Source organism: Neolamprologus multifasciatus, chromosome 9 (genome assembly GCF_963576455.1).
Source record: "Neolamprologus multifasciatus chromosome 9, fNeoMul1.2, whole genome shotgun sequence".
Lineage (NCBI taxonomy): Eukaryota > Metazoa > Chordata > Actinopteri > Cichliformes > Cichlidae > Neolamprologus > Neolamprologus multifasciatus.
The window spans coordinates 18,011,685-18,030,160 of NC_140447.1; the positions used below are offsets into that span (position 1 = coordinate 18,011,685).

At 43.3% G+C, this 18,476-nt stretch overlaps 2 protein-coding genes across 2 annotated transcripts; both read left to right on the forward strand.

The window, feature by feature from the left end:
- Window positions 1–107: 107 nt before the first annotated feature.
- On the forward strand, window positions 108–4,056 carry c1qtnf9 (C1q and TNF related 9). Its single transcript, XM_085173328.1, has 3 exons — window positions 108–1,219; window positions 1,326–1,388; window positions 1,579–4,056. Exons 1-3 carry the CDS (start codon window positions 1,033–1,035, stop codon window positions 2,346–2,348), a joined length of 1,020 nt encoding a protein of 339 aa, XP_085029454.1. The 5' UTR covers window positions 108–1,032; the 3' UTR covers window positions 2,349–4,056.
- spata13 (spermatogenesis associated 13) lies at window positions 3,575–18,377 on the forward strand. Its single transcript, XM_085173299.1, has 13 exons — window positions 3,575–4,055; window positions 8,680–10,212; window positions 12,000–12,464; window positions 12,948–13,092; window positions 14,048–14,175; window positions 14,459–14,638; window positions 15,165–15,344; window positions 15,826–16,005; window positions 16,089–16,324; window positions 16,727–16,856; window positions 16,970–17,345; window positions 17,497–17,571; window positions 17,701–18,377. The coding sequence occupies exons 1-13, from the start codon at window positions 4,047–4,049 to the stop codon at window positions 17,880–17,882; spliced, it is 3,819 nt and encodes a 1,272-aa protein (XP_085029425.1). The 5' UTR covers window positions 3,575–4,046; the 3' UTR covers window positions 17,883–18,377.
- The last annotated feature ends 99 nt before the right edge of the window (window positions 18,378–18,476 follow it).

The window sequence follows — 18,476 nt, forward strand, 5'->3', positions numbered from 1 at the left end:
TCAGTTTTTACAAAGCAAAAGTTGAGCAACTGCTGTGTACTCAGGATGTTGGGTGGATTTTTCTTTCCCCCCTTATCTTGGTTTTATGTTCCAGCTCCTCCCTCATGCCCATCCTTCTCTTCTCTGCTCACTGTACACAATCTAATAAAGCATATGCTGCGCAGCATAATGATTAGGCTGCTTGTTTCTGATTCAAGCCTGTGTGCCAGCAAACCTTTGCCTTGCTGAGTAGACTTCAGTCAGATATTAAATCCCTCCCTGCTCCTGTAACGCCCTTTAATAGATGATCTTACCATTGTAAGAACAAAGACTAGAACTACTTCAAAGTGTGTGTAACCTTCATATCCTTTTATTCTGTCCATTTTGATACTTAACAAAATGCAATTATAGTGACCTGGTATGTAATGTTTAGACTACAAAAGGTCACGTTTATTTCAGTGATCCAGTTTATTGGGTCACTTGCTTGCATCTGTTTGGCTGTTAAATGGCACATATGCGAAATACATGCTTTAACTGACATTTTAGTTTGCTATTAACAGCCAGTCTACTGTCCATTCATAGTACCATTTATTTAATTGCTCAACAAAAACTTGGTATCTTCTGGTGTGGCAGCATATATTCTCAATATGTAATTATTTGGTTAAGGTTAATATCTTGCTTGCTTCACTATATAGGCACTTCATGTCAACTATGTGGCCTTCTGCATGTGTGGCCCTCAAGGACTCTTCGAGTGTAAGCTTATTATTAGCCTTGGCTAGACTGGAGAAGAGGTGATGTGTGACCAGTGTGGCAGGCTGAATGAGTAAACCAAAAACAACAAAGAGACCAATGGCTTTGAGAGGTCTAAGGTCACTCTCGTCTGAAACTGTCTCTCAGCTTGTGTTTTCTGTAGCTGATATCTTTTCTTCTTTCATTGTGCATGCCAGCTTTTAAGTTACACATGCTGCAACAAGGCTAGCTATGCATTAGATTGAGACTTCAGGCTTATTTGTTGTGGGAAATTGATTTCATTAGACAGGTAAAACTGGTAAAATGTTGCAGACAAGGTTTAGGATCGCTTTACTGCTCCTCGTCTTGGCATTCAGATGTGTCGCACAGCAAGAAACCCAAAGTAAAGGCTGTGTCTGTGGATATCCTGGAATACCAGGTGATCCCGGGCACAATGGCATGCCTGGCAGAGATGGCCGCGACGGACTCCGAGGTGACAAAGGTGATCGAGGTAAGTTTACAAGAGAAACTTTATTTATTTATTTATTTTTGCATGTTTTAGGTGCCACCTTCACAGTTTATAATAACGTTATAATTCATCAATCATTGTTGGAAAGGTGAACTTGGACCTACTGGGCTAGCAGGCAATCATGGGCACAAGGGAGACAAAGGGGAACCTGGTATGTGTCTTTACAATACACTATGTGCACCTATATGTGTATTTATCTGCAAATGGAGTGACAACCACTGTCATTTATTAATGCAATTTATCAAAGTGTTTGCACTGTATGTAACTTGCAATATGTTACTGCACTGTAAACACCATACCTACAGTTCAAAGAAGGTTTATTGTGTGCTTATTATTTACAGGTGCAACTGGTCCAGCAGGGCTCAAGGGGAAAAGAGGAGATAATGGAGATAGGGGCCTTCCTGGGAAAATGGGACCACAGGGAGTGCAAGGGCCTGTTGGCCTCAAAGGAAATAAAGGAGAGCTTGGGCTGCCTGGGCCCCCAGGACCTGAAGGACGTTTAGGGCCACCCGGACCACAAGGTGAAAAAGGGGAAACTGGCCTCCAAGGTGACAGAGGCATTCCAGGGCCACTGGGCCCACCTGGCAGGCCAGGTCCCAAAGGGGACATGGGTTTTCCAGGTAACAAAGGAAACATTGGTTATCGTGGGGATAGAGGAGCTCGAGGTGAAAAGGGCGATAGGGGTGAAAAGGGAGATGAAATTGTTGTTTCCAAAAGTGCTTTCTCCGTAGGACTCAGTGCTCAAACTAAACTCCCAGCAGCTAATGCACCGATCCGGTTTGACAAGATTATTTACAATGAGCAGAATCATTACGATCCACAAACAGGGAGATTCACTTGCTCCGCGGCAGGTGCTTACTTCTTCACGTACCACATCACTGTATTTTCCAGAAATGTGAAAGTGGCCCTCGTGAAGAACGGTGCAAAAATCATCCACACCACTGACAACTACAATGGCAGCGAGGACCAGGCAGCAGGGGGAGCTGTGCTGCATCTGGGGGTGGGGGACAAGGTGTGGTTGCAGGTGGTTGGAGGAGAGCCATTTAATGGGCTCTTTGCTGATGAGGATGACGACACTACCTTCTCTGGGTTTTTGATCTTTGAGGCTTAATTAAGGGATCATTTATAATTACTATGACTAGAAACAGTAAAATGCAGAAGAACAGTACAAGTCATTAGGATTCAACATGTCAACAAATTCTAATTAAATGAAATTCAAGTTTATGTATGTAGCACAAACTCACAACAACAGTTGATCCAAGGTGCTTTATTGTGTAACAACAACAGAGAGAAAACCCAACAATCATACAGCCTCTATGAACAAGCACTTGGCGACAGTGGGAAGGAAAAACTAAATTTTAACAGGAAGAAACATACATTTAAGTCTAAAATGCCTGTTGCACTGGTAAAATGTAACTAATTTATTCAAGTACTGTATAAATGTGAATTTGACTCCTTCTCCACCAAGCTAACGACACACTTTTCTATATAAGGCATTTACACTGCTCATTAAAATTTAACATGTAAAGCAAGTGAGGGTGTTGTTGAGATTGAACTGGTTGTTGTACATTAAACTACACAAGGAAGCTGGTTCAAAATTCTTCTTAGACATTAACACAGATGACAGTCACCCAGTATTATTGTGCTCTATAACAGATATAGCAATCAAAAGAGGAATTTGTTTTTACATTCCTTGCTTCGTTAAAAGCTTTTATAGGAAACTTTGACACGTGTTTGAGTGCTTTTACACCATCTACTGCTACTTTTATTAAACATTATGATTTTCCAAGCACTTCTGAAATTCTGTGTGTGTTCTTTTTATTCTTTTTTGTTTTTAGGACATGAAATTCTGCTGACATGTGAGCATTGATCACATGAAAACAAACAGTGATATTAAACACTGTACAAAGGTTGACTGTGCTCTGTGTTATTTCTGTAACCTGTTTACTCTCTAAGAACAAAGGGGAGCGACAATCACTCAGTCCCTTCTTTTTTCTTCTTCTGGTATTTTGGGATGGGCTTGGTACAGAAATATCTGTGACAATAATTGCTTGCCATGACACGAGGAAGACAGTTCAACACCAACTGGAAGGCCGAGTCTTTTTTAGTCGTCGGAGAGACGCTGGAACTAGGTTTTTTTCTACTGTGTTCTAACTTCATTGAAGAGCCTTGGAATGGGCGTGGTTTGCGGTGGTGACGACTTACTGAATTGCGATTGGCTCCAAACCAAAATGGTCGCCCTGTGGTCAACCACTAACCTCGAGCTTAACCTCCCGATGGCCCCGCCCCTTGTAACAGCACAGCAACAAGTGCATTAGTGATGCTCGCCAGCACGATCCTCCAAGAGAGTCCTCTTTTAACTTGGAGTCACCAGCGACATTAGGAGTGTCCCGTGAGTTAGGTCGGGAGAAATTTAATGATTCAGTGTTTATCATCGCAGTCGCTTGCACACCAACGAGTTTTGCCGGTTGGTGAAAGCGAAATCAGAAACCACAGAGCTTGCGCAATTCACAAGTTTTATCAGTGGAGCCGTGCTTGAGCTAGCTTAAGGTGCTAGCTCAAGGAGTCAGCCAGCCATTTGTCTCAGTATGTTGCGCGGGGTGACTAGTTAACTGAGGTAGCTGCCATACTATTTTTTTTTCTCTCAATTATTTGTGAGCGATATGTTTTTGCGAGGGCAGCGAGTGAGCGACACAGCGAGCGCCTGGAGGTCCGACAGACTGCTCCGACACCATGGATAAATAACTACAACAGCTGCTCCGTTGATGTGCGTGAGAGAGAAAAGGTCAGGAGGACAACATCAGCGACTATGAGCAGGGTGAGCAGAAGTTTTGGTACTCTTCATTTTAATAATTGATGTTAGACGTTTGGTTTTGGGTTACAGCTGCAGTGATTTTTCTTTTTTCGTTTACCCTCTCTGTTGTGCTACCAGTTGAAATGGGACCGGGGTGCGGGGGATATTGTGGTGCATTACAGCCGTGGTTGTTATAGTGATGTGGGAGATGCCAGGCTGTGCAGGGAGTTGGTGAAGGAGGAGGAAGAGGAGGGGGGAGTTGGAGGGCCAGCAACTACAAAGAGCCGAAGAAAGTTAATTAATGCAGAAATAAATAAGCAGTTAGGCCCCGAGTTCTTTATGAGCTTAGAAAAAGTGCTCGATGTAATCCCCTTTCGTGACTCCCTGTTTTCCAGATTCTGCTGCGGATCTAACTGAGCTATACTGAGCCGCAGGAGAGTTTACTCCAATTTAATGAACTTGGGTCCCACACAGACACTTGTAGAGGTGAAATCAGGCGCAGGCCAGAGTCCTCTGATTTATTGTGGGCCTGAACAATAATTTTACAGCAGAGCCAAATGACTACAATATAATTTTACTGTAGTCCGCTTTCTCTTCCAGAGCTCATGACACATAAAATACAACGCCTACAACTCGTCTTTCTGTAGTTTAAAAAAGCTTATCACATTTTTACATTTCTGTTTTCATTTAATGGTCCAGCCTTGTGGTTTGCGGTGCTGTCAGGTTACACTGCTGGCCCTTGAAACTAGGCTCAGTGGTGTTTTGTCTTCACCGAGCCTTTTACACTGTGTGGTATTAGATTTCTGGCAGTCTGTGTCTATGACAGTCCTCACTTGATCAGGTGAGTAAGTGGCTGCCTGTGTGAGAGTGGTGACACTCCCTGCTTTGGCGTCCACCTGTACTTCCCACGCTCTGTGAAAAGGGGCGTGGTTTCTTCTTCAATTCTCCTCCATATGACCTGATCAAAAATGAGGAACTGGGTCATAGATGGATGCAAGACTTTAACCTTTAAATTGAACTCATAGATTAAATTCAGCTGATCCAGGCATGAGCTTTTGTGTATTTCGTAATCACATCAAATACTAAAGATTTACAGTGTTGTGTCCCTGCGCCATGCAATCCTGGGGGGCATTTACAGGCTTTAGATGTCGCTCAGTCAATGCCGAATCACCTGGTGATCTTCCTTATCGGCCTATAGATGAAACCAGTTCTGAACACAGAGTGGTAGAGCTGCTCTAATCAGATTATGCCTGGAATGGAAAAGAAACAAGCTATACCCACTCCCACATCTATACACTGATCCCAAACACAGTAGACTTCCTTCTGAGTCCATTTGCTGAAGCTTTTCTTTTCAGCTTAAAAGCAGAATAAAAGTCCAGGTAACAAGCATAAAAAGGACTTTACTATATAGTCACATATACACATACAGAATATTGTCAAGAGTTGCTTAATCTTGCAAAAATCCTTTCGCAACAAGAGAAAGACAAATATATTGAACTTTTTCCTCTTGCACTCGACATATGCTCAGCTTACGTTTCACAAAACCCCATTTACGCACACCGATTTAGCTAATCAGCCAGTCTGTTCAGTCCAGAGGAATACAGTCTTCTCTTCCTCACAGCTTTTTTTCATTGAGGCAAATGGAAGACTAGTAAAGTGACATTGCTGCAGGGTAATGTCTGTCTCAGGGTTAAGCTGGAGAGAAGAAAATGAAAAATCAGACTTTCCCTTGATACCGTCTGTCTGGTGGTCTTTCAGTTTAATGCTGACTTCATTTTGTCTTCTTAATAAGTTTTAGCTTAGCCAAAGGGGGGGGGGGGGACATACCTCTGCAGAGGTGAACTGTAGGCAGAAAGTCTCTTATGCTTGTTTCTTGTAAATACTTACATAACCGACGGCTGGAGATTTCCAGCCAAACAGGAAGGGAGTCAGTCATTTCAAAGCTTTTCTCCGTGCTCTATGTGTATATGTGTTGCAGTATCTAAGTATCCAAGCTTATGCACGAAGGCCATACATTACAGGAGAGGATCCTCACATGTGTTGTTTTTTTGTTTTTTTTTGGGGGGGGGGTTAAGTGCATTTTTGCTTGTGCACATGTATGGATGTTTGTGTTTATGCATGTGGATGCATGTTCATCCTGGGAGTCTAATCTGAAACTGGATCCAGCTGGCCGCCTTTCGTGGTAGTGAGGAGGGGGAGATCCTCCCTCAGCTCCTAATTAACTCTGGACCAGGGCCCCAGTGTGCCGCTCCCATCCACAGATTAGCAAGAGGAAGCTGGAGAAAAGCGGTGGTTCTGGTACTCGGGCAGCATAACCATGTTTGTGGTTTTGAAAGTGATTTATTAGCGCGTACGTAAGTACTACTTGTCTGGTTGTTCTGACATGAGCTTGAGGAGTGTATTTACTGGCAGGGTTTGTTGTTTCGATATTTCCTCTAACTTAAAGGGAAAGATAAAGCATGAGTCAAAGACTTGTTAAAGCTGAGAAAAAATGTGTTTGGAGGTGCGTATCAAACCTTTTCATAGAAAATGTAATGTATTAACGCAAAATAAAAAGCATAAATATAGAAAGCAATATGTGATGGATGTATGGATGCCCTAAAACACCCTAAAGAAATTTAGAATATTAATGCGACAAAACTGCAGCAAAGTTTAGTAAGTCTGATTGAAATTTAATGTCAGCTATTAATTGATTATGAAAATAATCTGTTATATATTTCCCCTGTAACATGCTGCTTTCAGCTGCTTCCTTATTCCCAAGGGGTCCCGACGGCAGGTAGTGCCGCATGTTTGTTTTGGCAGAGGATCCTCTTCCTGTTGCAACCTCAAAAGTGTGGATTGCTATTGGGTCTTAAATATATATCCACATCAAAGCTAACATTGTTATCTTGATGCATGCAGCAAAAGTCATGGTTACTGTAGATTTACTGCAATGTAAAAGCATCTTGCACACACGCTGTTGATGATTAAAGCCTGTTTTGCCAGCATGTGAAACAGTAGCCACCTGTGTCAGCTTGACTCTGACTAATGCCACTGCCAAGCATTAGTCGACGCCAACTGGCCTGTGACAGTTGGCGTCCTACTGCAGGAAGAAGGCGTAAAGGTACTAAAGGATGGGGCATTTGGTAGAACTGCTGATAGCATGAGGTGAGTATTCCAAACAAAAACAAGCTGCAGAGGCTGAAGACATTCCTTCCCTATCTCCTATCTTTCTGCTTGGAAAGTAGATGGAATAATCGATCTTGTCTGTTTTTTGGGAGGGGGTGTTCCACTTTGGTGCCCTGCGTGATTCCTCAGTGGCTGTGGAGGAGAAAGCACAAGAAAACAATTCAGCAATAGTTTGAAAGCAGCGCATTGTTTAGGATTGTGTGTGTGTGTAGGGGGGTGTTTACTGTCTGTCAGCAGCGGTGCTTGGCAGCGGTGGCTCTGTGTTTACATAAGTGTTCATAGCGATGAAGCAAGCTGGTTGAAGTGACAGCAGATTCCACTGAGGGGTTGACAGAGAAAGCTCATCTGCTCTTAACGTTGCACGCAGCCAGGGAGTATGGGAGCATTCCAGGATCCCTTCAACTCCCTGCATGCGCGTGCAGCAAAAACTGGAGGCAGTTCTTCAAACCATAAAAGACTGTCTTCATCCTGTTAAGAGTAAATCATGTTGGCTATTTTTGATATTTTCCTCTGTTTAGATAGTTTTAGTGTAATGAATGTAAAACAATAAAGCATGCATACGAGCTCTCCTAAGCAAAATACATGAACTAACTATAATGAGTATATTTTTGTAGATTTTATATTTGATGAATAACTATCTGTGTATGTTAACAGCTACATAAATTGGTTCTTTTCAACTGTAATTAAACTTTCCTTGGTCTCAGTGTATAACCAGTTGTTGTAATTGGTTATTTATTAGTTTATAATATCATTGTATGTCATCCTATCTCCGTACATAGAAATCAGGATCAGGTCTATATATATTTTTAATCTATGGACATTAAAAATGAAGAAAATTGTGCTGTAAAATCATTATTTATTTGTGACTGAAAAGAGTATTAAACATTTGCATTTTTTTAAAATAAAATGAGACTTATATATTTTATGTATGAAATATTTCAGAGTTCAGCTATAGATTTAGTGTGATGTGGTGAAAAGTGTCACTGATTTGAAGACCACACAGCCTTCACCTTCACCATCACCTCATCTTCTATGCATTCGGGAGAAAACTGGGCAATTTATTGCATTAATCACAATGGATTAGCGGGCTTCATTGCTTAGTCACGCTCACAAAGCCCCACTTCAAAGCCTCAGCTGCATTAGCCTCTGTCCTGAATCACACACATGTAAAGCTGAACTTGGCACCACCACCACCCCCAGCCTGGGCCTCAGTTTGCCTTGAACATTGAAATACAGCATCAAGGACAAATACATGAGGCATGCTCAGTAAAATCTCACACTCCTAATGATTCACTTCCCCTATTCTTAGGCAAAAAACACAGATGATACACAGCTTTAGAATGTATTCAGGTGACAGTCTTTTCATTTTATTTGAGCTGATCAAACTTAATTTGATTATTAATTGTATTTTTTTTTTTCTTGTGAACTTTGAAAAGCACTGAAAAATGGAAAGATTTTTAAATTAAACTCTGTTTTGCAGGCAGGACAAAAGGACAGGGTCTTGTCTGCAAGCGAAGACCCTCTCTCACAACTCCACAATACAAAAACTGACCCACTGATCCGGAGCAGACCCCTCAGTGATATATATCCATCCCAGAACCACGCTGAAAGAAGTGCAGTCCCATACCTGCTGTCTGGATATGGTGCCCAGGTGCAACCAATGAGTGCTGGTCTTCACTCTGATGAGAGCAAACTGAATGTTATCAACTCCTCTGCTTGGTGCAGCTCAGTTTCATGTCAACCTGAAGGAAAGCCCTACTCCTCAAGAATTATGAGGCTTTTTTCTAACTCAAGGAAGGGCGCCGTCACTGCTCAAAGTCCAAATGCAGATGATCCAACCTCGGCCCAAGGCAGCGGACTTTCAGGCATAGGTGTTGTGGACTCCTTCAAAAAACTGCGGTCGTCTGTGCTTCAGGGTATTCAGACCAGAGGGGCATCCAACCTTGATGGAGATAATGCTCCGTTGCCCAATCAGGAAAGGGCTAATGGCACAGTTGTAAATAATTCTAATCTGTGTGTAGTGGATCTAGCAAATCATTCAAAGAGCACTGAAGGATATACTGTTTCTAAGGGAAGTTTTACAGGCCAAACATTGGCTTTGTTAAGCCAGTGCGGCTCAGATAATGATGACTACGATGAGGAGGATAATTATGGGGATGGTCTCGCGCGCAATTCGCGATTGTCCAGGAGTATCAGGAGAGCGTATGGAGCGGGGCGCATCACTTTATTTGACTCTGGGAATGGGAGAAAAGCAGGAAGCAATGCAAATACCACTCAGAAATCAGATCAGACATCGAAGCTCGATGTTCAAACTGAGAATACAAGTGACAACACAAATGTGAAGGTGCTGAGCAGACTGAGCAAAAGTGCAGAGAACCTCCATCTATTTAGACGTAAAGCGCCATCTCCAGGTCCTCCTTCCCCACAGGAAGACCTCCTGAGGACTAGCATATCAAATGGGACAACAAACATCGAAAGGACCTCCAGCACCTCCTCAGTTGATCTCCGGGGCCAAGGTATTACACGCAAGAAGAGCCCTGTTAAGACTAAGCCACCGATGTTGAAGCTAGTCGGCAGCATAACTGACTTAACTGTGCGACGCAGGCGAAGTCCCTCCCCGAGTTCCACACCTCTATCTCCCATGTCCCCCTCGTGCCGCCTCCATGATGACTACTCTCGCCGTGTTCCTTTCCTACATACCAATGAGCGACAGCGCCGGCCCATGCTCGTCACGGCTCAGGCCACGTCTGTCGAGCACACTCCTCTGGTCCAGCCCCAGCCTGAACACAACAACAGTCCACAACCCCACCAGGTGATTATCAGCGCCCCTTTCTGGGAGCCCCCCGAGACAACAGAGCAGACTTTACCTGATATCTCTGCTCATTATGAGTCGCCGGTTGTAGCCACAACAAGTGATTATAAACAGATGGTAGAATGCAGTTCATCCCTCTTCAGCCAAAGAGAACATTCACAGCAACAAGAGCAGACTGAGGGCATCGCATCCCCAAATGAGGTAAGGCTGCAAATCTGAAGTCCAACCTGAAGTAATATCTTTTTTTGTGTGTGTGTGTGTCTCTCTTTTTCCATGCTCATTAACAGATGTGACACCTTTTAACACATTGTTGAACAGCAATAATTAGGATGTTATTTTTGTGCAACTCGCCTGTCGATTATTTAGCTGGTTATTGATAAATAAATCTACTGCTCAAGAACAAGCATGTTTCAGATTCTTTATCAATTCACAGAAGAGCATGGGGTGTCCATATCTTTAGGATGACTGTTTGTGTTTAAAGAAGTGCTGAAAGACAGAAGAAAGGTTCGATTTCTTATTATGCAGAACTGAGTGATGACTTATAGGTGCCAGCTGAACGACTTTGACCCTTGTCTTGGGAAGTGAAATATTACTTCTCCCACTTTAGAGCGATCTTTGAATCTGGCAGGATTCCAGCAAATTGAGATAAGTACTTGTGTTGACGTGATGCTTGTCAGTAGGATGCACGTATGCTAAAAGGAAACGAATGAGAGAGAGGTTTATCCTGTCCAAAGTCCCCTTGAGTGTCAAATAAATAACGCCATCGATTCACATCGCTTTTTTTCTGTCAGTTGTGACTGCGCACTTCTGATGCTGCGGAGTCACGTGGTGAAGTCAGCTGTTCCATGCTGACAGGCACGCCGAAGGAGCTGAGAGAGTTAATGATTAGGCTTTGTTTATGATTAGTGGCCCTTGCGCAAAGCAGCAAGTCCTGTTGCTGTGGGAGGGTTGGAGGCTATGAGTGCGTACAGCCCTCATTTCTCCCCCTTTCCTCTAGATGCAGCCCAGCGGAGCAAAGTCCAACGCCATGAGCACTGGGCCTGGAACAGCAAGCAGCACCATCAAGTAGACAGGGACCATTAAGAGATAATTTTAGCAAGATGACTTTTAGCCTATGGATGACATTTTCTCCTGAAAGATGAACAGGAAAAATAGATTTGTTTACATCAGACATCGAGCGGCTGTTACTGGCTTGAAAAACCTAAGGACTTAAGTTTTTAAGGACTTGGCCTTGGGACCACAAGCCAGCCTGTGTGTTAGTCTGTGTTTCACAATGGTGCTAGCCTACTGTGTGCCCTTCCAGTGTATTTGCCGGGGTCCGGACCCAGATCCAGAAAAGCAGGAGGTGAGATTTGGCTTTGCTGGCTAAAAAGATTTGGAGAAATAACTTTGCCATGGGTAACTCTTACCCAATAATGGACTCTTAAATATATAATACCTGCTCAGATGCATGCAGTGTGGTAACATCTATTTGTTCGTATTGGTGCAATTTCTGCTGCAGTTTTTGTTTGAATATGATAAGCCCTGGTTTGATTGTGTTCAGTATTTTGAGCCTCTTACTGCGTCAACAAGAGTCCTTTCACTTGATAAAAAATGTTTCTCACGAGATAAAGCTTTGAAAGACCTTTGCTCTGATTCCAAGAAAGCTCTTTCTGCATTTAACTCTTATGGTTTTTAATTTTACTTTCTAATGTAGTGGTTTACACATTCATCTAACAAGCAACGGGTTCCTAATTTGATCTCGGGATGGCCGAAAAAATCCCTTTGGGGTGATTTTGGCCCTTTAGGGCGATTTAAAAACTGCGAAATCAAACATGAGGAGCTACCCGTGATGGCAACCCTCTTCTGTGAATAAAAGAGCAGTTGAAAGTAGCTTGTTCTGTTTCTGATTAACAGATGTTCTTCCTAGTAGATAATTGTTCTCCAGTGCAGGTTGGAGAACAAGGGAAAGTCAGTTTAGTTTCCAACTTTTTGCTTTGATCTCGCAGGTGACGTCAGACCACCAAGGACGAGAAGCTCTTTTTCAAACGGAAGAGCTCTCCCCGTCAACCAGCAGCACACCTCCTATCTCTCCATCATCCGCCTCCGAGTCACCCATATCCCCCACATCTCCCACAGATGAAGCCACACCTACCACGGAAACATCCTCTGTCAAGTCCAGACAAAAAAGGGGGCGCCCGAGACCACGGCCCATTTCTGACTATGGACAGCTGCTTTCCAGGAAACATTCCATCCCCGAGGAAGTTGGCGAGCTTCTTTCTGAGGAAAGGAGTGCAAATCCACTGCAGCGTAAAGACGGCACTGGTAATGATGCATACATGAACGGAGAGAACCCTGAAAGCTGCAGCATAAATGGGGACATTCAGGCCAGGAGGCAGCGGCCCATCTCTGTGATAGGACCAGTGGATCTGTTCCCTCCTGATGCTCAGCTGAAGGAAGACAACCTTCCCTCTGTAAGCTTTTACAGGTTTTATACATTTTGTGCAAAAGTCCTCAAACTTTTGTTGTTTTCATTGGTTATAAATAAATTGCAAAGGCACACAAGCAATTTTTAGTGGGCAGAATTGGTAAATATTGTGGTTTGGTATGTTTCTTTTATTTTCCAGCTGTAAAGTCTTTGAATTAATTGTGGGAGAAGGCTGGCAAAATAAATAAACACTTATATCAGGCATAATAATAAAACAAAAACACATCACCCGCATTCTCCAGTTTGATATATTGTCATGCTTCAAAGAGTCTTTATACATAAAGACTCTTTTTTTTGGATCTTAACCAAATGCACACAGGCATCACTTCTTTTTGTAATACTTAAAGCATTCAGAGAATATGGGGGAGAATAAATAGCAGCTGATGATTATATTTGCACACAGTATTGTCAAGAGGTTGCAGGATCTGTTAGTTCTGTGTGACAATTTTCTTTTTCGCCCTCTCTGCAGGCGTTGTCACGACCACCAATCCCTTCCCATCAGGTGCCCCCTTACAGAGGAGTGTCTGCCAGGTTTCGACCCTCCGCTCTCTCCCAGAGTACCCCCATCGGACTGGACCGCGTAGGCCGCCGTAGACTCCACAGGGTGCTCAGCGGTGAGAGCTGTTTTGTGCTAATGTAACTAAAAGTTGGTGGTGTTCAAACATTGCAGCTGCTGCACCATTAAGGTAGAGCAAACGCACCTTAAAGCCTGTTGAACAGTTTAAAGGAAACCCCTCGTTTTCATTTAGCTTCCTCTGAGCATAATGACTGTATGAAGCTGTACTTATTAAGTTTACCATCACTTAAGTGATATTAATAAATCACAAGATAATCCAGTCTTGTTTCTTTCAATTAAGAAATGGAGCAAAATCAAACGTATAGAGTCAGCCAGTGACTTTTAATGAAAGTGTTCCCAGACATATATTAAGCCTCGTGTCCCAGACAAAGAAAAACTAAAGACATGGACTTAATCCATGTCTGGGAAACTGAGCCTTAGTTCTCCCATCTTTATTACTGAAACTGGTTTGTGCTAACAGTCCTCCCTGGCCTATCTTCTATTTCTGTTTACAACTGCTGAACTGCTAACCAAATTTAGCCAATCATCCTGATTCTTGCATGGCTGTCCCTCCACTTATATAGCAGAATTGCTGAGATCATAGTCAAGCAGTTGGTCTCTCTTTAATCTAGTAGGTGTGTAACGTATACTGAAAAATGCGTACTTCCTATGAAAGGGTAGATTTTACCCAAGTTCTCAGGCAATTTTGAGCAATAAGAACTAAATACTGTTCTAATTCTTTTTAATACCTTGGAAACAGAAAACAGCAGAACTTTGCACAGCGCTCACAGACTGAACGTGCCCCTGGGGTTGTTTGTGTTTCACAAGAGATTAAAAAATTTAGTTTGTGGGACAACTGGAGTGTAGGAATGTCAATAAGTGTGTCGCAGGAAAATGCTGATATGGAGTCAGGCACGAGCTTTCCTGTGTATGTGGCTTCTTTCTGCATTTGTTGAGTTTGCTGAGATTTTTCTGGTCCCTACAGTGTTTTCATCTCTACATACATGTTGCAGATGGTGTTTCAGAGTGCTCTGCCACACTCGATGACAGCGTGAGCGAGGAGGAGGAGGGCAGCTTCGACGAGCTCACTGACGTGACACCCTACCTCCAGCCAGGGGTGGAGCTCTCTGTGCTCAGTGAGGTGAGGTTGAGGGAGGGAATCTTGTCACGTTGCAACACTTGCAAAGATCTCTTCCAAAAATGTGCTTCTAGTTTCTGACGCCGTACTTATCTTGCCACCCTGCTGGCTCACAAACAGCTGTGCACAAATGTTAATGCGCCCATTTCCAAGATGTCTGGCCTCAGTTCAGCAGAACACACAACCAGTGCTTGGTCCACAAGCCTATACATAATCTTACATGTTAGACATGGGTTTGGCCTGCATGTAATTGTATGTTTATCTTATCTGTTTGTGTGCTGCTCAGTGGATAAGCTCTGGCCACGCAGTTTATGCTGAGGCTCTCTGGGACCATGTGACCATGGAGGAGCAGGAGCTGGCCTTCAAGGCTGGAGATGTAATCCGTGTCTTGGAGGCCTCACATAAGGACTGGTGGTGGGGCAGGGGGGCCGACAGAGAGGCCTGGTTCCCCTCCAGCTTTGTGAGGGTAAGTGGACTTCCTGACCCGTGTGTCTGATTTGTGTTTGCTTTCTGGCAGCACAGAAAAGACTTGCAAACTGGCTTAGCTCCAAACAAACCCCAGCAGCCCTCTGAAGAAGGGGTGCGGCTGGTTTCTGTAGTGACCATACTTGATTGACAGTTGAGTGTTAATTAGGCAGGCGGTCACCATGGTGAGGTTCTTTGACAGGCAGGTGAGGATTGCTGTGTAATTGCTTGTAGCTGAATCAATGTTGGTGAATAGGAGCTGGTTAAACTTGCACATGTTGTTACCTAAGTGATGTGGACAGATCTTAGATATAAAAGGTACTTAAACCTCAAAAGACTCTTGTGGCTTAAGTACCTATTGTTGTAATTATGCCACTTTGCATATGAGCTTTAACATGTTATTTTAAGTTTTGCAACTGGAAAAAGAAACCACTGGCTGAATATGTTTTGCGACTTGAAGTTAGACTTCCTGATCATTCAGATGATGCTCAGGAGGTCCAATTGTGTCGGTGGTGAATGTGTTTCAGGTGCGTGTGAATCAGGAGCACTCGAGTGCTGAAAGTGTGGAGAGTGTAGCAGACCAGGAAGATCCGGCTCCCAGAGACACACACAGCTCTCAGCACAGGCAGCAGATGAGAACCAATGTGGTTCAAGAAATCATGAATACGGAGCGCATCTACATCAAACACTTGAAAGACATTTGTGAGGTAAGGGTTTCAAAGCAAAGCCAGTGGTTCTCAGACTTTTAGCACTCTAGCATACCCTGGCTTCCAAATACAAAAGTTTACCTTCCACCCACCATCCAACAGCTTTCATCACTCAATAACAACAAAGACAAAATGGTCCAAGGTGTCTTGTTGTGTTTTTGATTTTTTCTTTTTTTGTGAAATAAAGGACAGCTTGATTGCATCAGCCTCACTCCACACACCGAAAACAGCTGGATTAAACTATGTGCCTCACATTGGCACTTAACTTGATCTAGAGATGATTTACATCTTGAATTCCAGTCAGTGTCAGCAGTATTTGTAATAAGCTTGTTTTCAAGAAATGCAAAATCCCTGATAATCAAACTCATGTTTCCAAGAATTTTAAATTCCACCTTCCAGCACCACCTGTTGGCCAGTATATGAACTGTTGTCATGTCATATTTTCTCTCAGTCCCAAACACTGATGCCGTTTATGTTTCAGGGTTATATCCGCCAGTGCCGGAAACACCCTGACATGTTCACCGAGCTGCAGCTGAAAACCATCTTCAGCAACATAGAAGACATCTACAAGTTTCAGAGGCAGTTCCTCCGAGAACTAGAAAAGAAGTACAACAAGGACCAGCCACACCTCAGTGAAATAGGCTCATGCTTTCTCCAGCAGGTAGTGGCTGCACTTAATGCTGTTAATTAACTATGTTAACTCTGGTCTGAATGATTGATCATCATTTGTCTTTTTATTTTAAGGGGGAAGGCTTCTCCATACTCTACTCGGAGTACTGTAATACTCATCCCGCAGCCTGTGCTGAGCTGCAGCGGCTAATGAAGTTGGGAAAATATAAGCATTTCTTTGAGGCCTGTCGCCTCCTCCAGCAGATGATTGACATCTCTATTGCTGGTTTCTTACTCACACCTGTCCAGAAGATCTGTAAATACCCTCTGCAGCTAGGAGAACTGCTCAAGTACACGCCCAAAGACCACAGGTACTTTCAGGCACTGTTTAAAGACCTGTAGCATGCATTCTATAGCGTCGGCCGTAAACAAACTCCTTCAGTGTTGATTAATATATTCCACAATAAAATGACTGTGCATCAGTTTACCAGGGATACCTTGGAAAAATCCAGAACCTCTTCTAATAGTTGTTAAACATTTAACAAAGAGGGCGTCAGATGTTGTTGTTATGGGGGAAGGAGTTAAGTCATTAAATAAATTATGATTATATTTTATTTATTTGTTAGCTTCACTGTTAGCTCTGTCCATCCCACTACTTTACTGATTACTTACTGTTCCATTAGTGAGATTGAAGCAATGTTTCGCTGTTAATGGAAATGTGCTTTTCCATCTGCGGGCCCTGTTTTCACTGCTGTGTTGTCGATTTAATGCAGCGACCACAATGGAGTGAGCGAAGCATACGAGGCTATGAAGAATGTCGCCAGTCTAATCAATGAGAGGAAGAGACGGTTAGAGAGTATCGACACCATTGCTCACTGGCAGGTCGCCATATTGCACTGGGAGGTGAATATGTCCACTAATCACATTTAATTCTGTTTATAATTGTTCAGTGTAGTGTTGGATGTATGCTGTCTCAAATCTTTTGACTGAATATATTTGGAAATATGTTGTCCCAGGGACCCGATGTGTTAGAGCGCAGCTCAGAGTTGATCCACTCTGGTGAGCTGACTCGAATTGTCCGGCAAGGCAAAATGCAACAGCGCAGCTTCTTCCTGTTCGACCATCAGCTGGTCTACTGTAAAAAAGACGTGCTGCGCAGAGACCTGCTTCATTACCGTGGACGACTGGATATGGACCAGACTGAGGTGGTGGACGTGCCCGACGGACGGGACGCGGACCTGGGACTGACCCTGAAGAACGCTCTGCGCTTGCGCCACGCCTCCACTCTGGAGTTTATGTGTGTGCTTTGCTGCAGGAAGGCCGAGGACAAGCAGAGGTGGTTACAAGCCTTTGCCAAGGAGAGGCACAGAGTCAAGGAGGACCAGGAGATGGGTGAGTCGAGCCAAATTCCTTTCACTGAGAATACAAGCAGCCACTGTAGAGAGATGTCAAGTGAAAGGTGAACAGGGTAAAAAGATTTCTGAGTAAGTGGGTAGTAAATATTTTGGCCTGAAGGTGTGTTTGTGTGTGTTTCCCTTGGCAGGAATTGATATCAGCGAAGAGCAAAGGAGACGGGCGATCGTTAATGCCAGAAGGGCCAAACAGGGGAAGATCAAAAGTAAGGGCAAAATATTTCTTCATTTTAAGCTGCTTTTGACTTTATATTCTTTAAAAAAAAAAGAAGTTTTGTATAATTTGCTTTACGTACTCATTTGTTTTTGATTTTTTTGTTTTTTGCACCTTTTAGATGTTGGTTACTCTGGTTCTGTCCCCCCACACCCCCAAAACCTTCACCCACTTCACCAGCGTCACATCACCATCCCAACCAGCGTGCCTCAGCAGCAGGTCTTTTCACTGGCTGAACCTCCAAAGCGAAAGCCTCATCACCTGTTGTACAGCATCACCCGCAACGCCTTTTTCAGGAAATGAAGCTTGGCTGCGTGTTATCTCTGCGTGTTCAGAGCCAAACCGTCCTGAAGTCTGAAAGAACGCCGTGTTTCTCCTGTAATCCTGTCTGTAAATGTCCCGTTTTGTTTTTGTGCCTCGTGTGCGTCATAATGTTTGTGTTGAATGTTGAAACTCAGTGCCTAAAATTTGTAAAAGGGCATGACAAAAGTGTTAAAATACTGACTGTCCATTTTATAGGTGTGTGTGTGGAACAATGCTGCTCATTCAGAAAACACCCATCCTGTTTTCTCCTATTAATTCCAGCTTAAAGACTTTTTTTACTTTAATTATGACAACGATTCCTATTCTGCTTTCACATTGACAAACATGGGTTTTCTTATTTTACAAAGGCTGGACCCTTTTTTTGTGTGTGTGTGTGTGAGTCTGTCAGCTCTGAGCACAAAGCAGCCAGAGAGTAAATTAACCAGCACGTTGACCTCCCCCATTAACATTGTGAATAAAACACTTGTATAAAAATGCTTTATGAGACTTGTTTGTCGTGCAACTGCTCTCTCGTGATTACCGAGCAAAATGTTAGCGTGTGCCTGGTGAACATTAGTGCGTGTGCATTTGAAG

Excerpts from the sequence above, each read along its gene's own strand:
- c1qtnf9 (XM_085173328.1), top strand. The coding sequence starts at position 1,033 with ATGTTGCAGACAAGGTTTAGGATCGCTTTACTGCTCCTCGTCTTGGCA. Across the intron at positions 1,220-1,325 it reads AGGTGACAAAGGTGATCGAG|GTGAACTTGGACCTACTGGG; the intron begins GTAAGTTTACAA and ends ATTGTTGGAAAG. Across the intron at positions 1,389-1,578 it reads GGGAGACAAAGGGGAACCTG|GTGCAACTGGTCCAGCAGGG; the intron begins GTATGTGTCTTT and ends TATTATTTACAG.
- spata13 (XM_085173299.1), top strand. Across the intron at positions 13,093-14,047 it reads ACTCCACAGGGTGCTCAGCG|ATGGTGTTTCAGAGTGCTCT; the intron begins GTGAGAGCTGTT and ends TACATGTTGCAG. Across the intron at positions 16,325-16,726 it reads TACACGCCCAAAGACCACAG|CGACCACAATGGAGTGAGCG; the intron begins GTACTTTCAGGC and ends GATTTAATGCAG.